Genomic DNA, 20,704 nt, shown 5'->3' with positions numbered 1-20,704 from the left:
TTCAGCAACAACAGCAATAGCAACAACAAAGTAGCTGCTATCAGCTCGCTGCTATGACACAGACAACGTCGACTGCGCTGCTGACGCAGACGTTGACGTAGACGTCGTCGACTGCACTGCAGTTCAAGTTCAATGTCAAGCGCATTTTGTTTTGTATTTGTATTCTCGTATTTGCAGTCGTCTGTTTGTGTGTGTGTGTGTGTTTGTGTGATATTTACCTTATGCCAAAAGCGTAAAATACTTTTTTGTTTATAGTACAATTTACTTTTTATTATGCCTGCTGTCTTGGCTAATTTTGCATGTTGTAAATATACCTTTGATTTGTTTTTAAATAGCTCGCATGATAGGAAATTTCCTGCATTAGTCTAATTTAATTACAACTACGAGGAGTTACGAGATCAATGTCTGAAGTGTTGAATTTGGCTCAATTTACACCAAATTCTAAGTAAGTGGAATTCACCACTCACAAAAGTATGTTGAACTCACCACAAGCGAAGAATATGTTGAACTCAACGCACTATGACGACAATTGTCGTTTGGTGGTGGGTTTCTATTGCTTGCTTTGCAGAGAGAGTGATAGAGAGGGGGAAGTGGAGAGCGGGGGCACAACATGCGTGTGCGTGAGTTCGGCTTCGCTTCGTGTCTGGCGTTGAACTCGCTTCGGCTTTTGTTTTCGGCACTTCGCACACGCACAAAAACTGAGTACAAAACGCGCGTTGCGTGGGTTATTTTTTTTCTTTCTTTTTTTTTTTGCTTTTTTTTAGCGCGTGCTCTCATCACCCGCTCTCCATTGACCACCCCCCACTGACGCCCTCACCCTGCACGTTGCTCACCCCGCTGACTCGTTCAATCATCTGCTAGAAATTTGCTAATTTCGTCTAATCAGTTAACCTTGAAATTTGGTGTGTTTTCTATGTTGTTGTTTTTGTTGCTCTCCCCCTGCTATTTGTTCTTGTTTCTAAATACATATATAGAATTTATTGTTGTTGTCATTGTGGTTTACTCTTGTTGTATTTGTATTTTATTTGTTGCGCGCGCGGAATTTGCGCGATTTGTGTGTATTAATTTATTTGAGGCTCGTTGGATTTCAAGGTGAAATACGCAAAAATATCAGAAGCAACCTAATAAATAAATGCGGACTATGATCACCTATACGAACTCATTCAGTCATCCATCCATACATACCTAGTACATCATGTGAACGTACATCAAACGTATACATAAACCAAAAATACATTTCATTGGAAACATTTTGGGTGGCGTATACTTGATATTATGTATGAACTTTATCTTGTATCAGATTTGCAGTTATCTAATACTTTATAAAGGATCTGTCGATACTACAAAATGTATGTATATATATTTTATTCATTTCTCTTTAATTGTATAATATAGGTATAAAGAGTTTTCATATTTGATTTGATAAACACTGACGAACAAAATATATAAGATGCTCAAACATACGACATCAATTCTAAGAATCGTTTGTTGAATATGATGAACATTCAAAAATTCTGAGAATTTCAAAAACCAAATAAGAAAAGATATTAAAGCAATTGGTTATATTTTAGCACAAGCTCATAGCTATTTTTTAATATTAATTTGAAAAGAATTAATGAAAATCCACGATATTCAAATATTTGCTTGAAATAAAAATTTTAGAAATTACATTATTTTTGAAGAATACAAAATTTAAATTTTTTTTTTTATCAGAAACTAAAATTACAATTAAAAGACAATTTTATATTTGTTAAGTTATGAGGTTTGTATAAATTTAAGTATTTTTAAAAATATATAGAAAGCATTAAAAATTTCTGATTGAAATTAAATTTTTTAATTTTTTACAAAAAAATACAAAAATGTAAAATTATTTTCTTAAGTTTATTTTATTTGCCAAACTTCTGAAAAAGCTTCTCAAAAATTCCTGATTGAAATTTATTTTTTTATTTAATTATTCAGTAATTTAAAATAGAAATTCAAATTGTTAAAAAATCTTTAGAAGGTAAACCCTCTCTGAAAATAATTATTTACTTAAATTTATTTATTTTGCCAAAGTGCTGAAAAACTTACTTAAAAAGTTCCTGATCACAATTTGTTGACTTATTTAATTATTAAATAACTCATAATAAAAATATGTTTTTTTTTATGTAAAAAATGTTAAAATCTTTTTGAATTTATTTACCTAGATTGATTTATTTTGAATATATTTAGGTATTTTAAAAAATTTCGAAAAAAAAGCTTTTAAGAGCATTCTAAAGTCCTGAGTCTCCATATTTCACTTTTTCTTTTTTATAGCTAAATATTCTTGGAAATTTAGTCGCTATTGCACACACATACATACCCATTATACTCACATTGACACACGCTCTTTGAAGGTGTTCTCCAGCAATCACACGTTAGATTGACAGCAAGGGATAATTCATGTGTCCATTTGAGTAAATTGATTTGCCGTCCATCGATTTATTTAGCATTTAATGTAATTCCCATTGCATTTCCTGCTCATAGCTCATAGCTCATAGCGTGCATTACTCATACGCCACATTGTAGAGTATTTATTAATTTGCTGCGCTGTTTGAACTGTTGCCTTATCTAGCCATTTCACTCGCTCCCATCTAACGCTGTCTCGCTCGGACATCGCTTTGACATTGACTTTGATGATAAGAGATCTGAGTGTGTGTGTGTGTGTGTGTGTATGTGTTTGCTCGCTTCTCTCCCCTCTCCACTCGCCTTTCTCCCCTCTCCATTCGCACTCATCTCGGAGACTCTCTTGTGTATAAAATTAGAATATTGTATTGCAAATAATGTGTGCGCATCGTTGGCAGCTTTCCTCTCCTCCCCTTGCTAGGCGCTATCTGACTGCGCGTTATCTCTTTCCTCTCCTTTGTGCTCTCTCCCTTGCTGCCACTCGAGACAATGCTTATTTGATTATTTCGGTAAATTCATTTCGCGACACTTATCGCTCAAGGTCACGAGCAAAATTCCAAAATACACAGGCGGCGACATTGAAAATTATCGCCTCGCATGCGACAACGACAACAACGTAGAAGAAGAAGAAAAAGAGGGACCGCAAAGTGGAAGAAGAAGAAGAAGAAGCCCTAAGCACACACATAATAATGACACATTTGCTGTAGAATTTCCGAATTGAAATGAAAACAATTGTGGTTTCGCTTTTGTTTTTTTTTTTTGTTGTTCTTCTTGTTGTAATTTTTGTTGATATATTTTAAATACTTATTTTCATATTTTATTCACATATTTCATTCTGGTTTTCTTTTTAAAACAAACTGCAATATTATGTTATTTCACAAATACAAATTTCGTTTTTTTGAGTCGAGACGAGTTGAGTTCTCCTTCTTTTCTTTTCATTTCTTTTCTTGGTATCATTTTCAGATACGCTTCATTTTATTTTTCTGTTCTCTTTTTTTTATACATATACTTTCGTATTATGTTTTATATATTTCGCTGATCAGGCAGCGTAGACTTTGCCCGCCATTTTTAAAAATGTGTTTTTTGCTGTTGCTTCAATTCACAAATTGTGACTGATGAAAATATACTCAAGTGTGTGTGTTTGTGTGTGTGTGTGTGTGTGTATGTACATATACATATACTTACTCGTCTCGTATTTATTTATATGTCTTTTGTGTATCGTATTCGTATCGTATTCTCTTGGATTTCAGCTCAGTTACGTTACGTTTTTCCTTTTAACATTTTACGAGAGTTACGTTTTACGATTTACGGTAGTTACATATATTATATTATGTTTTTGTATATGTATATTTTATGCTTAATTGTCGTAATTTCATTGTTTCGTTTACCGTTTCATTCTCCTCCTCCATACTATCGATTTATCGACTATCGATAGTATCAACACAAGTTCTACATGCAGACACAAGCTGTCTGCTATCGCAACTACAATACACAGAGTTTTTTTTTTTTTGTTAGTTTTTTAAGTTATTTTTTGTTTTGTATCTTTACATAAAATATTCATTCAGTTTTTTTTGTTATTTTTAATACAATACTTTATTTTTATTTGCTTGCTAAAATTACGGACAATTTTACACACACACGCAAAAAACTGTTGCACACAGACACAACAGTCGTATGTATATAGAATATTATTGAAGTGTGATATTTTCTTTAATGTGTGGGTTATCAAGTTATAACCCGCGTTTTTGCCATAACCTTCTCTCTTCTCATCTCAGCATAAATTTTAAAAGAATATATTTATAATATATATATATATATATGTATATATATGTATTGTGTATATGTATATGTATGTGTATGTATCTTAGATTTCATTATGTTTACGCTCGCTTATTGTATTTCATTCGATCTTCTTCTTCGGTTTCTGTTTCTGCTTTACACACAACAATACAATAGGCAAAACTTTACACAAATCATTTTGCGGTAGTTGAAACAAAATTCGAAAAAAAAAAACCAAAATTTCATCCACTGAAAAAAGAGAAACTGAAAATTCTTTCACTGAAAACAGAAAAAACTGAAAATTCAAAAGCAAAAGCAAAATAAAAAAACTGAAGAGATTTGAATTTTTTAAACAATTTTCTTTTTATTGATTTGACAATACAAATTTCTGCGCCGGTTTTTTCTTTGTTGTTTCTTTTTGTTGTTGTTGTTTGTTGTTGCTTACCACAAGAAATAGTAATTAATTAATCATAAGAATTATAATAATCATAATAGTACTGCATAATTATTAATTATATAATAGAATTAATGTAATAGTTTTTTGCTACCGCAAGTGTATTTTACGTTTTTAAATAATATATTTATATATCATCAATAATCTTTTTGTTGTTTTTTGTTTCTTATTTTTTTCTCTGTTTTTTTCTTATATTTTTTTTTTTGTATTTTGCTGCTAAGTTGCTGTTTGTTGTTGTTGTTGTTCTTACGCCAATTAAACATTAAATTTGCTTTTGTTTTGTTTTAAGCATATATTTCTCATATTTTTTAAATACGTTGGTTTTACATTTGTAATCGTAATTGGTAATTGTAATTGGTAATTGTTTAATTTAACATTTAACTATGTACACAACAAATATTTTAACGTTGGGTTTTTTTTGTTTGCTGCTAAAACTCTTAAGCATTTCTTTTGTTTGATTCAATTTTTTCTCTCATATATGTAGAAGTATATGTTTCATTTTTTTATATGATTTTTTTTTTTGTGGGTTTTTTTTTTTGTTTGTATTAAAATTAGAAAACAATAATATTAAACGCTTATGATTTTAGATCAATTTTTGTTTGTTTGCAATTCATAAAAACTGAATTCAATGTGAACTTAAATATAGTTTTGCAAATTGTTTATCGCATGTTTCTCAATGTTGCAATACACAAAAAAAAATTGCAGTTGCCATTTTTTTTTTGTTGATACCAATTTTTTCACTTAACGGAGATCGCAAAAAAAAGTGATTTTTTTTGAGGGGGGGAAGGGTAGAAGAAGAATATTAGACAACATTAAAATTTGCAGTTTTTTCAAAAAACATGTAAAAAAGCAAGTAGTTGAACGCATTGCTTGTCTAGAGTACAAATAATTAATAATAGTAATAATAATAATAATAATAATAATAATAATAATATATAATAATATTTTGCGTAAAATGTAGATTGTAATATATGTACAACAAATTGCTTAAAACTTAAAAAACAATCGAAAAGTTGAGAGTTTTGCGGAAATTAGAATTAGAAATCAAGAAATCAAGATAAAAGCAAATCGGGAAATTAATGAATAATTTATGTTTGTTTTGTTGTTGTTGTTTTTTCTTTTGTGTTGTGTTTTAACTGCTAAAATATATGGTTGTTTTTCATTAATGTTTTTTCTTGTTTTTTTTTGTTTTATGTCCACACATTGTGGTGTTTTTAATACCTGCTCTGCTCTGCTCTGTTAATTAATAACTTGTAGTTTAAATATTTAAATTGCATGCATTTTGAAACTTTGTACACTTGCTCACTTTTTGTTTTGTTTTTCTCTTGTAATATTTTTGTGAAGTTAAGTTTAAAAATAATTTAATTTAATTTTTACGCATTATTTATTCTTTGCATCTCTCTTTTTAAGGAAAGTTCTTCCGCTCTCTCTCTCGCTCTCTCTCTTTCGCTCTCTCTCTGCTCAGTCTCTCTCTTACGCCTCTAGCATGACTTTGTGCACTGTGGGCACTCCGGGGGATGCGCTTCCACTGCTGCTGGTGGGCGGCGTGCTGCTGGGCGTGGCCGTGGAGACGGCGCCATTTGTGGCAGCTGTCACGGTGACATCGGCGGACAGCGTGGGATAACGTTGCACAGCATTGGCAGCGGCAACCAGGGCATGCAACTTACTTGGCGGCGGCGTCGGCGATTTCTTGGACAGATTCAATGGCTGCGCAGGATCCGCAATCTCCACCTGCAACTCCAACATGGGCGAGGGACGCGGCGGCGGTGTCACAATGCAAGACGTTGACGATGTTGCTGCCGCAGCCGGTGCTGTTGTTGATGAGGTGGCGGATTGGCTGCTGATGTTGCTGCTGTTGCTGTTGCTGGTGGAGTGCGGCGATTGGAAATACGGACAACTGCTGTGGCTGGACTGAGAGGAGCTGGAACTGGAACTGCTGCTGGAACTGGAACTGCTGCTGCTGCTGCTGTTGCTGCCATTGCTGTGCGGCGACACCGATTGCTGACGCTGCTGGCAACTGTTGGTGGTCCAACGCGACTGTTGCTGTTGCTGCTGCTGGTGCTGATGATGATGTTGCAGCTGTGCGACGGGCGACGGCGGCGGCGGGGAACTGGTTGAGGGCGAGGGACAATGGTTGCTGCTGGGACTGCGATTGCCGGTGGTGCTGCTGGCCATTGCGGTTGCCGGTTCGCGCATCAAATAATTCTGAATGATGTCCGAGCGTTTCATCTGCTCTGGCGTCATGCGCGGCTCCGCCATCAGCGATTTGGCCAACACCGAGTGAGTGCTTGCCATCGAACCGAGTTGCTGCTGCTGCTGTTGTTGCAACTGTTGCTGCTGCTGTTGGCTGGGACTGCTGCGTGTGAGATGCATGTGCAGCTGACTGGTTGCTGCCACATTTGTGGCCACTTGCGACTGCGGCGGCGGCGTTTGCACCACACTAATGTGTGTCGGCGTCGGCGTTGGCGTCGGACTCTGGCGAGGACTGTGAGCCGGCATGCTCGTCGAACTGCTCGCATCTGCCTCGGCTGTTTCGTACTCACGATGCCGCAGAGCACGGAACTTCTTGTGCGGCTTGTATGCCTCATCCATCAGCGAGTTGGTGTCGTACAACGGGGGAGCTTGCAACACACGCTTCAACACGGGCATGTCCTCGACAATCTGACGCTTTAGGTTCGCGCTGCTCGAGGGTTGCGGCGAACGAACTGGCGACACGGAGACGCCACCAACGGAAGCCGATTGCGCTGCATCGCTGCAGTCGAGCGCATCATCGACACTGGAGCGTGGACTCGAGCATGAGCTGCTGCCACCGGAGCTCACAGCTTTGCATTCGTTCTTCTCGTTTCCGGACTCGATGCCCGAATCTGTGGGCGAGTCGAGTTTGCGATAGCGTGAAGTTGCGCCCGATGTCAGGTGATGATGCAGCTGCGGATGCTGTTGATGATGATTCAGCTGCTGCTGCTGCTGTTGATGTTGCTGCTGCTGATGTTGGTTGAGCTGCTGTTGGCTCACCTGTTGCTGTTGCTGCTGTTGCTGTTGCTGCTGCTGATGACGAACAATGGGCGTGATTGTCAGACCGTTTTGCGTGAGATGCGCATGCGAACCCACAATATCCATATCAGCTGCCCCAGAGTCGCCACTCGAACCGGAATTAGCCCGATTACGCAGAGGACAACCACCCGAAAGTGTGGCAGCCAACAGAGGTGCTGAGCTAGCCAAAGCTGACTGTTGCTGTTGTTGTTGTTGCTGCTGCTGTTGGTGTTGCAACTGCGTGCTGCTTGGTGTGCCATAATCGAGATCAGCGGACTCGGTGCTTGAGACTGAACCCAGCGGACTCTTGGCAGCCTCCACATCCATGGCATCCCAGCTGGCGGCGGGACTTTTGCTCGCCGCATCGCCCTCCTCCATGCTCCACATTTGCTGGCGCAACAGCTCTTTGTGCTCGGTACGAAAGACGACCAACTTTTCGGTGTGCAGCGTGCTCAGGGTGCGCAGATCGGGCATTGTGTCGAGCAGCTTGGCGAGGAAATCGGGTTGATCGGGACGATTCTGTGAGACGATGCACTGCAGACAACCCTTCAGGCGACTGTACATCTTCTCGATCAGCTCCAAATTGCGCAGCCCTGGACGATCGGGTGTGATCAGAACGATGGCGCAGAACAAACCAATTTCCGCATCGGTTAAATTCATCGAGTTCATGCGCTCCGCAAAGTTGAACGTCGAGTCGACGAGGAAACGCGCATTGGCGCCATTTTGTATGGCATCGCGACGCATCACTTGGCCATTGAGGCAGATGATCGAGTTGATCGACGAGTCGAACATGCAGATCAAACGCACAAAGAGCGCATCAAAGAGTCCCGCTTTCAGCAGTGTGAACTTATCGTCCTGCGTCAGCAGCTGGAAGCCGGGAATCATGCCCGCAAAATCGATGACGCCGCGTATAACGTGTGCGAAACGCTGCGAGAATTCCTGTTCGGATTGCAGTTCGGGCGCGGGATTTAGCGGACAGGCCTGCAAAACAAGAGAAAAGAGAGAACACAAATAGTTGCAGGTTAGTAACTGTTTGCAAACTGTTGCGCGAAGGTCACCGAACTGCTGACGACAGCGTCATCACTCACTCGCTGTCCCGCTCGCACGCATTGCAATCAATAATCATAACTATTTTCTACTTCCGCACACTCCCACACACACACACACACACACACACACACACACACACACACACATATACGGGCGAGCACTCTCTCGCTACTGTAGTGTAGTGCTGTCTCGTTCTGACGCTGGAAGCTTTCGCCTTTGCTAGTTTTCTAGTTTCTAGGGGCGGCTTTTTCGCCTGCCTTTCCCGCTCTCTCTCTCTCTCTCTATGTTACTCTCTTATTCCCTTCTGTGTTCGTTTTTTTTTACTGCTGCTGCTGCTGTTGCTTTGTGCTTTCGTCGCCTGTCGCTGACATTAGCACCAAGGTCGTCGAACCAGAGTTCAAGGTTCCGTTGCTTTTGCCTATTACTTTTTGTTGCTGCGCGTGTGTGTCGTTTTGTTTTTGTTATTGTTATTGTTGTTGATTGTCGTTGCTGTTGCTGTTGCTGTGCTGGACGGGGGGTAGTTGGGCAGGTCTTACTCATGTTGACCCCACTGCTGATTCGTTGTTGTTGTTGTTTTGTCTATTTCAAGCATTGTTCATGTTATTATGCCATTTCGCTTTCCGGGTTTTCAGTTACATGCACACGCGCCAGACAAGCGCGAACGTGTCTGTCAGCCCAGAGCACCCCCCTCACCCTCCCCCAGCCCCCTTCAACTTGCTATGCTATAACATTATGCTTCATTTCACAATGTTTCGTTCAGTTGCGTTCTTCGTTAAATATTCTACTGTCTGATTAACCTTGAACGAAATGCCGGCCGCCTCCTGCCAAACTTGTGCTCTTCTTCTTCTTCTTCCTCTTCATCTGCCTTTGCTCTTCTTCTTTTCGCATGGCCTTCGTCAAGTGCAAGCAAAAGCAACAACAACAGCATTGCCGGCTGCCGGCAAAACAACAACGATAACAATTTCTTTTCTATTTTCTACACCTCTTTTTTTTGTATGTGTTGCCGGCGCTTTGACGTCGTTATAAAAATATTCTTATTTATTTTTGTGTGTATTGCTTTGCGCAAAAGCGGAAATAGTTTTGCGCAAAATATATGCTGATGTATTATTTAGCAAAGACCTTCAATTGAAATTGCTATTTTGGCTGCCGCTAATCAAGAGCACACAAAAGAATGTGCATAAATTATACATTCTACAATGTTTCGCATATATTTTGCAATGCAAGCATCAATTGCACTTGTCTGTCTCTCTGACTGTCTGTCGCAACAACAACAACAAAACAAAAACCCCTTTTTTCACCTTGCTAGAGCAGAAAAACACTTCCTCGTCTCTCGTCATAACTCATTGGAATTTAGCATAGAATGTCGCTTCCTTATAAGCAAAACATTTTGCCTCCTCCACCACTCTAGGTCTCTGTCTCTGTCGCTCTTGCGCCCTTCCACCCAACTAACCACCTGACTACAACAACTATTAAAAATGAATTGCGCCATCGACTCGTGTTTTGCTATTGCGCACTCGCTTGCACACACACACACGCAGTGCAATTACGTTCGCTCTCGCTTGCGCACTTACAAGTGATCGGTTGTTGTAATTGCTTAGCGCTCTCTTCATCACATCGTAAAAGTGCCGTTGTCTACTTCCTCATACCGCTGACATTTAAGCAAGTGTGTGTGGGTGTTTGTCTATGTGTGTGTGTGTTCAATTTTGCGTAATTTATTTTGCCTTTCTTTATATTTATGTATTATGTATTATTGTTTATTCATATACAAAGTACATAAGCGTAGCAGGCAGTGCCGCGCACTCATTTGTATAATCGTATCAAATACATGTGCGAAACCCACACACACACACGCACACATACAGTCATTTCATTCATTCCAAGGTTAAAAAATAACTCGCCACAAGGTCGTCTCGCGACTCGCATGCGAGCATTCTAAGCATGCGCCTGTATGAGTGTATGTCGGTGTATGCGTGTGTCTGTGTGTGTGTGCTTGTGATTTGATTCTACGCTGCAGACATGTGCAAATTATTCTTTTTTGGCGCTGTTGTTGCCATCGCTGACTGATCGCTCTCTCTCGTACTTTGCTCTCTCCTTGCGTACGCTCTTACTCTCCCACCCCTGTTTGGTCTCTTTGTGGCGTTGTAAATATTGCTGCACTGCTCTGACGCCTTGTAGCCTTGCACTTGACTTTGACAATGGCCACACATTGTTTACTATCGCCTTCTCTATTGCACCTTATCGCAGCAAGCTCATTAACTCAACTGCTTGATAATTAGCCGAAAAAATCAACACACACACACACTTACTCGTTGTACATGTGTCATTTTTGTTGTTTTAAATATTTAATTTTAATTTATTTAAACAGCCGCCACATGTGTCTGCCTACCCAACCCCCTTTCCCTCTTCCCCCTTTTGCATGCTCTTCGTTCTACTCATTCTTAATCATCCTTTTTTTTGCCACTCGCTCTCACTCGCTGTTTCCATGTAGTATTCTATACGTGTGTTTCTGTGTGTGTGTTTATTTGTTTTTTCCATTTATAATGACGCTACGCTTGACCTTGAGCTTTAGAAATGTTTTTGTTGTTGTTGTCGGAACACGTTTCGCGTTTAGCTGTGGTTTCGGTTTCCTTATCGTTCACACTGATAATTCAACACACACACAAACAAAAAAGGAGTCTACTTTGCCCCACTGTGCGGCATTTACAACTCATTTATCATTACTTCTCTGCCTGCTGTCAATCAAAATTTAAATATATTTTATGTGACATTGACAACAACATTGTTGGCCAAAGTCAAAAAAATGTGTTTAGGGCCATCAAGAACTTGACCTGCAACGTTTTGTGATGGCCACCACAAAAGCTAAACAGAACAGCAAAGACAGAAAGACAGAAAAGACTGACTGTAGACGCGTCTACGTGCGATGCCGTTGATTTCCTGGTTTAGAATCATGCAAACAAGTTCACCTTGGCGTATGAGTAACATGCCAGTAACTAGTTTGTTGTTGTTGTTTAGCTATTGTTGTTGTTGTTATTGTTGCTGCATGCCAATAAATGTGCCCGGAAATGTGCTTGACATTCGCCTACACGTCAACTCAACCTTTTAGCCATCGCTCTAGCTCTTGCTCTTGCTCTTTGGTCTCTAAACTCGATCAAGTCTTAAAGATAAAAACGTTCGTATCTGCATTCGAAGAAACTCACCAGCAATGTTGGCATTGAGTACGATGGACACTCGCGGGCACGTTGACGCATTGCGGAGACCTTCTCCTTGGTGAACTCGCATGTCTCCAGATGCGCCCTCAATACAGCAGCGAGTAGGCGTGGCTGATCGTCCAGCTCGGTGGCCAGAGCGCGCTGTTGGCCACGATTCTGTGTGCTCTGCTGCATGGCGGCCAAAATGCGCGCCTTCTCACGCTTCGGCACGCGACCAAAACGCACAGCTGCAAAAAAGGGGGAAAATTGAGTTAAAGCTGTGATGGAACTTGTGTAAAGAGATCTTAACAATATGTAAGCATTTTGTACACAGTGCTGAAATTTTGAAAACAGCTGGCTTAAAGTATTTTCATATTATACAAAAATGTTTTACTGCATTTAGCATAATGTATACAAAATGGTAGCTTATTTAAATAAATTACAATATGTCAAGAACTAAACGCTGTTCGTAGCTCATTGCTATGCAACCCTTGCGTGTTGTAGCACTTAGCTTCGTAAGTGTTTCTCTCAGTGCAAAAAGACAGGTGCAAGGACTCGACAACAGCTGCTTCTGTTGCTGTCGTTGTCACGCAGGAAGTTGGCCAAGAGCAGCATTGAGTTTTGAGTTCGAGACCCTTTAAACTGGGTCATTGTCTGCTCTTAGCTCTCAGCTGTCTGTTCAACTTCTTGTTGCTATACTTTCTCTTTTTTATTGTGACTTCTTTCTTCTCGGCGTTCACATTTTGTAGATTTTTAATTTGCACTAACGAATTTTGTATGTGGGTGAACTTTCACATTTCCCCAAACAGCCAGAGAGATGCATAGATGAAGTTAGAAAGAAAGAGAAAGAGAGAGAGACACGTTTTTGGTCACGTTTGGACGTTTAAGCGTTTTATGGGCGCTAATTGGCCGCGTAAAGTGTTTCAACTTTAGGGTTTTAGGCCCGCTTCAGCTTGGCCAACTTTTCAATGTCAAAATGCAGTTTTCTACACACAAATTTCACTCACACGCTAAAAAAAAAACTGGCACACACACTAAACACAAATCGGTAACAAAAGTGAAACAGCAGCAGACAGAAAATCGGGGCGCTCGCTGCTGATTTTTCTGCTACTTTTTCCACACTCACACACACACATACACATGCTCACACACAGCAGCCGAGCAGTCGAGAAATCGTTTGATGTACTGACTGAGTGACTGCGCGAATGAATGAATGACCCACTTGCCAGGCAGCGAAATTCAGGTCAAACGAAATGGAAAATGAAAGACAGCTGCTGCGACTGCGCGTAGAAATTAGAGCGAGTGAGCGAGAGCAGCAGTAACAGCAACAACTACAACTACAGCGGCGACTGCGACGCCTGCGCCAACTTTCGACGCCGCAAAGTTGGTCAAACATGAAGAGAGCAGCGCAGAGCTCTGCGTTTTTGTTGCTTTTTTAGAAAATAGCAAAAGCAAAAGCAAAACGACCATCGACTAAAGTTTCATTTCAAGTTTAAAGCTCTTCCGCAACAACAACAACAACACCAACTGATTATTGTTGTGTGCGTATAAACGAGGTCAGCACTTCAATGGCGCTTAAAGCGACAGCAACAACAACAAAAAGGTAAACAAAACGCAAGAGCAAACGCAAAACGCAAAACGCAAAGACAAAAGTAAAAAGTGTGTCTAGCAAATGCCAAAACTTTGCTGCTGAAGAAATTGAAGAGAGAGAGCGAGAGAGTTGCTTTTTGCTTTTTGATCTTTTTCGCGTTGCGCCTGCGCAAAGTCAAAATGCAATTTTACTTTACTGTTGTGTTTCGTTTTCTATCTCTTTCAAACTTACGCGCATTGTGATAGTTAACGTTGCCTTTGAGTATGCCTTTTAATATTGGTAATTCTTCGGCCATTTTGTGTGTGTTTGTTTTTGTGGTTGTTATTGTTATTGTTAAATATTAATCTTTAGTTGAGTTTAGCTTTATTTGCTCACACACACACTCATATACACTGCTTGAGATTCGCTTTTTTTGTTGCACACTGGGCGCATTTAATTTGCGTTTCTTGCAATTTCCATTAAAACTTATTTTTTTTTTGTTTTGCTTGTTTTGGTTTCTTTTGGCACACACAATTTTCTTCTTGCAAGCTTTGGTTAAATTCCTTCAGGTACTTTGAACAGATAATTTTACGTTTTGTTTTGTTGCACTTTTAAACTTTTGTTTGTTTGTTTTCTAAATTTCTAGTTGTTGCATGCAGGAACTTTCTTTGCTTGTAAATATTTATTTTAGTTGTAACAATAATTTTTGGAATTGCTCATATTTTGTATTTAACTTGTATTTCTTATTTCTTTTCTTTTTTGTAATATTTTTTTTTGACCGCGTAATCCAAGAAACGTGTGTGTTTGGGTTGGTTCTGGAACTGTGGCTTGATATTGAGAGACTGGTCGATTTTTCTTCACATTAACAACAGAGTTTAGCACAATTGATTCAGTAGTTGTAGCAATAATATTATTATTATGTTTATATATTTATATTTGTATTTGTGGTATTTAATTGAATGTGCAATTGTTTGCGGCGACGACGTTGAAACACATTGAATCGTGATAAAGTTTGCTTTGGTTGCTGTTCAAATAATTCGCTAACATGACAAAACTCGACAAGGTCTCGAACGCGACTAACTGCAAAAGCAAAAGCACGTTACGATTATACCCCGAAAGGTAGCGAACAACTCTGACTGAAAGAGAGCGTGAGAGCGCCCGCAAAGTTAAGCGCCAAAGAGCGGGCGCCAAACAAAAGCAGAAGAGAGCGTGCAAGTGTGAGAGCGAGAGCGCTCGCTTTGCTTGCTGCTAAGAGAGCGCCATCTGTTGTGTGTTGTGTTAAAGCTCTGTGAGTAATTTTGTAGAGGGGCAACAAACCAAAGCAGCGTCAAAGCAGCGTCAAAGCAGCGCAGTTGATGCGAGTTCTGTGATAACACAACTCATGACTTGTACTCATGAATAATTGTGAATACAATGAGTGCACATTATTTTTTTGCAGTATTACGGGTAAAATGCAAATATTGCTCTGCTATAAAAATGACATTTTTATTAATCACGCTCTCAATGCTAAATTAAAAACGCTGCCAGTCATCGTCGATGCATTTTGCAAGTTCAAGCACTGATAAGCTTGCAGCACAAGCTCAAGCTTCAGCTCTTTATCTTTATCTTATCTTGTGGAAAGTTCAATGCTCGTGGCGCCAAAAGCAAACAGCAAAAGCAACAACACAAAAGTTCAAGCAAAGAGAGCGCAAGTTCTCTTTGTGCTCTTAGCTCACAAAGCTCTTAAGCGTTGCGAGCTTTTCAACACACTGTGTTGAGTTTTGTGCGCTTCTTAAGAGAGAGAGAGAGAGAGAGAGAGACGTAGCTAGAGCTTTCGCGAAGCTTTTGCAGCAACAATTGTGCATAGGTAAAGAAAAAATAGAGATCACGCATACGCATAGTTGGCAGATTTATTTGCATGCAGCTTTGTAAAGCGATTTTGTTTAGAGCATCGTTAAAATGCCTTTTGTCATTTTGCACAGTTTAGTTTATGACTCTCGTTTTTCGTTATTTTTCATTGTTGTTGTTGTTGTTGAGTCACGATTGAAGTTGTTGTTGTTGTTGTTGAAGGCAATGCAATCAATGGGTGCAACTAAAACATAGTTTGTAATCGCTATGTCAAGGACAGATGCATAAATAAATGATGTGCATTTTTCCACACATCACACATTGAAAATGTATCTCAAAGATACATTATTATTGAGGTCAGCTGAGTCAGTTGTGTTGTGTTTGAGTCATATGCGAAGCAATTTGATTATTCAAATTGTATGCAAACTAATGCCTGCTCACAAAAAACAACAACGTCATCACATTTCAAACCACTTGAAGGAGCCACAAGCTGCCCGCTGCTGGACAGACGAAGTGACGGGCAGTCGAAGAAGCAAACGTTCATTGAACTCTTGACGCGAAATGAGGCCAAAAAAGCAAACAATGGCGACAACGACGTCGAAAAAAAAATAAAGCGAAACACACAACAACAAAAAAACCAATTTAATAATCATAATAATGTTGTTGTTGTTGTTTGTTGTTGCTTCACATTTCATACGCACGAAAGTAAAAGTGAAAGTTGCGAGTAGAAATTGTTGTTGTTGTTGTAGTTGTTGTTGCTGTTGCTCGTGCGTGCTGTGGAAATATTTTATATTTTTTTTGGAGAAGACAATGTTGGCCAAGCAGGTAGTAAATAGGCCTATAAACTTGCTGTAGGAGCAAAGCAAAGCGAGGCGACTGATTGCATAATAAACTGAAAAAAAGATGCTCGAAATTTCGAGTGAAGTAGATTTGATTTAAACTAAATTACTTCAGAATGGGGAGTCGCAAAACAACTATAAGATACAAATGTATCTTAAAGTGTTTTTAAAACCAGTTGCAATGTCATAATAAACAAGCTCATCAGTTGTTTTTTTTGTCGGTTGAGCACAATTAAAAGCCAATTAACAAGTCGTGAAAACAACATTTCACTTTCACTTGGTGTCGTAGCAATGACAGTTTGTCAGCGAGCAACTTTGCTTTCTCCATTGAACATTGAATAGCAATTGCTATTGTTATTGTTATGATTATGATTTTTGTTGATTATTACGCTTGTTATTATTATTATATGTGGCTTCCCGTATTACGGCAAGAGCGCTAATTGTGGAAGAAGAAGAAGAGGAGGAAGAAGAAGCAGACGAAGACGAAGCGTATAAAAAAACAACATTTGTTTATGTTTTCTCTGCGTCGCGCTTTTTTATGACTCAAGCAAAGTTCAATGCACCGGCTAATGCGAGAGCGAGAGGGCGATAGAGACAGGCAGTGCGATAGAGATAGCAAGAGGTAGGCCTACTTTCGGTTGTTTGTTAGTTTCGGGTGATTCACAATGCTTCGTTCGTTGCTTTACGTAAAAAAGCGACACAGTTGTTGTTGTTTTTTGTTGCTCTGTGGCGCTTGCGTAAGTTGTTTACAATATGATCGAGAAATGCGGAAAGGCGCAACGAAATGTTTTTTGTGTGTGTAAGAAGAAAGCAATAAAAACGAAGTGAAGAAAGACACACAACTAAAGACATCATAAGAGTTTTTGTGTTTCGTGGAATCGAAATGCGCTGTGTGTGACAAAAGAAAGCATTGTTTGTGGTTGAATGTGGTTATTTTATTTTGTGGGTCACGAAAACTCAGGAGGTCAGACTTCGAAGGCGATCGTCGTCGTCGTAATAATAATAATAAGGGTCGCGCTCATCAATTAAACACACACACACACGCATACATTCTCATATTTTCATCAATAAAGCGTAAAACGAAACAAAGGCAGAAAAAAAACCTCGAGCGTCGCAATTATTTTTTTTTTTTTTTGTGCAATGCGTCGGCTACGTAATGCAAGTGAAATTGTAACCCAAATTATATAGGCTACATATGAAATAAATCTATTTGCAAGGGAATGCCATTTTGAATGCAGTTTTTCATAATTATTTTCAAATCAAATGCGCGCCAAGGCAACCAAGAGCTGCGACTGCGACTGCGCTGCTCGTAGCGACAGCGCTGCAACTGAGGCGAATGACCGTGCCTGACCCAAATAAAAGTCGCTGCACTCGCCAAACAAAGGCGACAAATGCTTGCTCACTCACACACACACACACACACATACACAGTCTCAGTTTGTTCGCTCACTCATCGTCATCGTGCAAAAACAAAAATTGCAGCAAGAAAAAGCGCAGCGCGCACTCAAAATGAGGGCGAGTGCAATGAACAGCATTCAGCACACTCACACACACACACATACACAAGAGAGCACAAAAGTATGCATGTGCAAGTTTGCATGCGAGAGAGCGCGCAATTTGTGAGAGAGTGCAGAGTGTGGCTGCTGCCTATGCAAATGCAGCGACTGCAACTGCAGTCGAACAAGTTGCGACGCTGATGTTGCAATGCGAAACCTTCGAGAAATTTTACAAGAGTCGTTGAACTCCAACGTGTGTCGGTCGGTCGCTTGCTCGTTTAACTGCGCTGAGCTAAACTGAGCTGAGCTGAACTGAGAGCAGGCCATTGCAGCAATGCTGGCTGTGGCTCGACTTGGAGCTTGAAACTAGTTTGGTGCCGAGGCATTGAAAAAGCGAAAGTACATTTTTTTGCTGCCCGCTGTCCCGCTGATGTGGCGTTCGCTGTGTGTGTTTGTGTCGAGAGTTCGTGTGCGTTCGGCTTGGTGTTCGGTTTTTGGCGCTCGTTTGGCGTTCGAGGTAAATGAACCTTTTGAAGGTTCAACTTGCGTAGTAGGCGACGTCAACGGCGGCTGCGACGTCGCTTGGCGTGTAAAACAAGTTTGTTACGTTTGTTTGCTGCTGCTGCTGCTGCTTTCGGCAGTTTTGTTTCGCGCTCTTTTCTTTTGTGCAATTTCACCGTGCAAAGCAAAGCGACAAATTTGTAAGACAGGTGAAGCGACGCACGTCTTCTTTATGTAACAGCGGGTAGAGGAAAACTTGTCGTTGTTGTTTTTGATGATGCGTGTCACGCGTTCAATGATTTCACTGATGACGCGAAGCAAACTCAAAAATTGTATAATCGTTGTCTCTCGCTCTATCTCACACCTTAAATATAATTGCATTGAGATTTGCAAAGCTCTCCCACACATACACACTCATACAAGGCTTAAGCTCAATGCTCATTATCGTCGTTCGTCATCATGATTAGCATGTTGTACTTGAAGCTTTGACTCCCCAACCCAATAATCCAATGCGACCCCAGGCCAATCGTTGTAGCCTCCAATATTATTTTAGTCAACACCTCGCTATGAACATGTACATATGAATGTGTATTTGTGTGTGTATGTGTAGCAGTGGCATTTTAATGTATTTGTAATTGACCTGAATAAAGTTCAAAACACTCGCAGCAGCAGCAAAACGACGTCGACAAGGCGAAATCTACATGCAAGCTATATGTGTGCGTGTGTGTGTGTGTAGCCTCAAAATAATAATGATTGCGACAACAACAACAACGTCAGTGCTACTGTTTGTAGTTGCTGCTCACACACACACACACACATACACTCGCACTCACTTGCGTATTCAACTACAAAACACAAAAAAAAAGTATTTTTTTTGCCTCCGATAATTGACAATTGTCTGATTATTTTTTATGTACAAAGCTAATTGTGGAGCATTTGTGTTTTTTTTTTGTTTTTCTAGTTTGGTCTACAAAAATATTTACTTCATTTAACAGCTGCATTTATTTGGGCTTCTAATTCTGTCTCTCCCGCTCTTTCATAACTGTAAAAATCAGTCTTTGTCTTTGCATCTTGCGCTGAGTTGAGTCTCGAGTTTGATTTGAATGCATATTTACTTTCAATTTGCTTAACCTCGCGCTAATTTAAGTTCATTTCAATTAAAATAAACATGTTGTCTGTGTGAGAACTAATAAATAAAAAATAAAATAACTGCAAACATTTCTATGCCTGCTGTGCGACAACTAAAAATATCAAATAAAACACAAATTGAAAAGCAAATGCAAAATGAGCAGCGACGTCAACGAATAAAATGAGTAAAATACAAAAAAAAACTGCTTGTTTACTATCAAGTTAACTTGCACACACACAGACACACTCATACTCAAGCACCTTCACTGCTGCTGCTGCTGCGGCTGCTGCGTCGCTGCTTTGGTTGACCCAGTTTCGTCGGTCAATGAACTGAACGCTGCTGTCGAGGCTGAATATGTGTGTTTTGTGGGGGAGCGAAGTCAAGAGAGCAAGAGCAAGAGAGAGAGGCAGCGGGTGTCGCCTGGTTCGTGTTGTTGCTTTTTTTTTCTTCTTCGTTTCGTTCGTTTTTGGGGGGCGAGTGAGTGTAAGTGTGTACGTGTGCAAGCGAGTGTCTGTGTCTGTGTGTGTGCGCTAAATTTCGGTTTCGTTTTCATTTTGACGGCGTCTTGCGTTTATTTTCGTGTCTTTGCAATAGGCAAACACACACACACAAACAAACGCAAACGCAAAGGCAAACAAAATGGCGCCTAATAATATTACTACATACAGTATGAAAAGAAATTATGAAAGCCACAAAAAGAAAGTGTTTCGAAATGGCCAACGAACAAAAGTGAAAGTTTTTTGCATACAGCATTATAATGCAAGAGAGCAAAAGAGGGAGTGAGATGCACGACAATGATATAAATTAAACATTTTTGTGTTGTTGTTGCTGTTGCTGTTGATTCGGCAGCAACAATTTCTAGGTCACGTAACTGTAAATATTCGACAACAGCCCACATGTGTTCGTCTCTTGCTGTATGTATATGTGTGTGTGTGTGTGTATTTCATTTTCCTTGAAAGATAAGGCAAGCCAATGCAGCAGCGCAGTCGACGTCAGCGTCGGCGTTGGCAGCGCTTAAATAGCACACGGTCATTTTTATTATAAACAATTCGAATTTGTTGCTGCTGCTGTTGCCGAGTTCGAGTTCGCTGCTGCTGTTTATTTTGATGGCGGTCGTTTTTTTTTCAGATTTTTTCATTTTTGTTTTTTTTTTTTGGCATTAGTATTATTTGGCGTAGAACTAGTTCAAGGATTTGCCATTTGTTGCGTGTTAATCAATTAATCACAATATCATAACTATCAAAAAAGAAATAAAATAAAATACTCTGCATTTCTTTCTCAAAATACAAAATCTAATCCATCAATTACAACACAAACTCTCACACACATAAATACATGTATTATTTAACACACGCTGCGCCTGCGCTTGCTGCCTACAAAGCAGCTGTCTCTGTCTTTCTCGCTCTTTCTCCATGCA

The 20,704-nt window shown here is 39.8% G+C and overlaps 1 protein-coding gene across 5 annotated transcripts in view; it reads right to left on the bottom strand.

The window, feature by feature from the left end:
- Window positions 1–4,541: 4,541 nt before the first annotated feature.
- The window catches only part of LOC132792259 (ecdysone-induced protein 75B, isoforms C/D), a 111,817-nt gene continuing 95,654 nt past the window's right edge, over window positions 4,542–20,704 (bottom strand). For 4 of the 5 annotated variants that reach the window (XM_060801533.1, XM_060801536.1, XM_060801535.1 and 1 more), the window contains 2 exons: window positions 11,935–12,173; window positions 4,542–8,668 (listed from right to left, as the gene is read on the bottom strand). In XM_060801533.1, coding sequence (XP_060657516.1) covers window positions 6,131–8,668; window positions 11,935–12,173 — 2,777 coding nt within the window. In that variant the 3' untranslated portion in view covers window positions 4,542–6,130. Of the gene's footprint in view, window positions 8,669–11,934; window positions 12,174–13,747; window positions 14,571–20,704 lie in introns of those variants that run through there. The other variant, XM_060801539.1, reaches the window with a different exon arrangement.

The sequence above is a fragment of the Drosophila nasuta genome, chromosome 3 (assembly GCF_023558535.2).
Source record: "Drosophila nasuta strain 15112-1781.00 chromosome 3, ASM2355853v1, whole genome shotgun sequence".
Lineage (NCBI taxonomy): Eukaryota > Metazoa > Arthropoda > Insecta > Diptera > Drosophilidae > Drosophila > Drosophila nasuta.
Note: the sequence above shows the minus strand (reverse complement) of the source record. Positions and strands in the feature narration are given on the sequence as shown.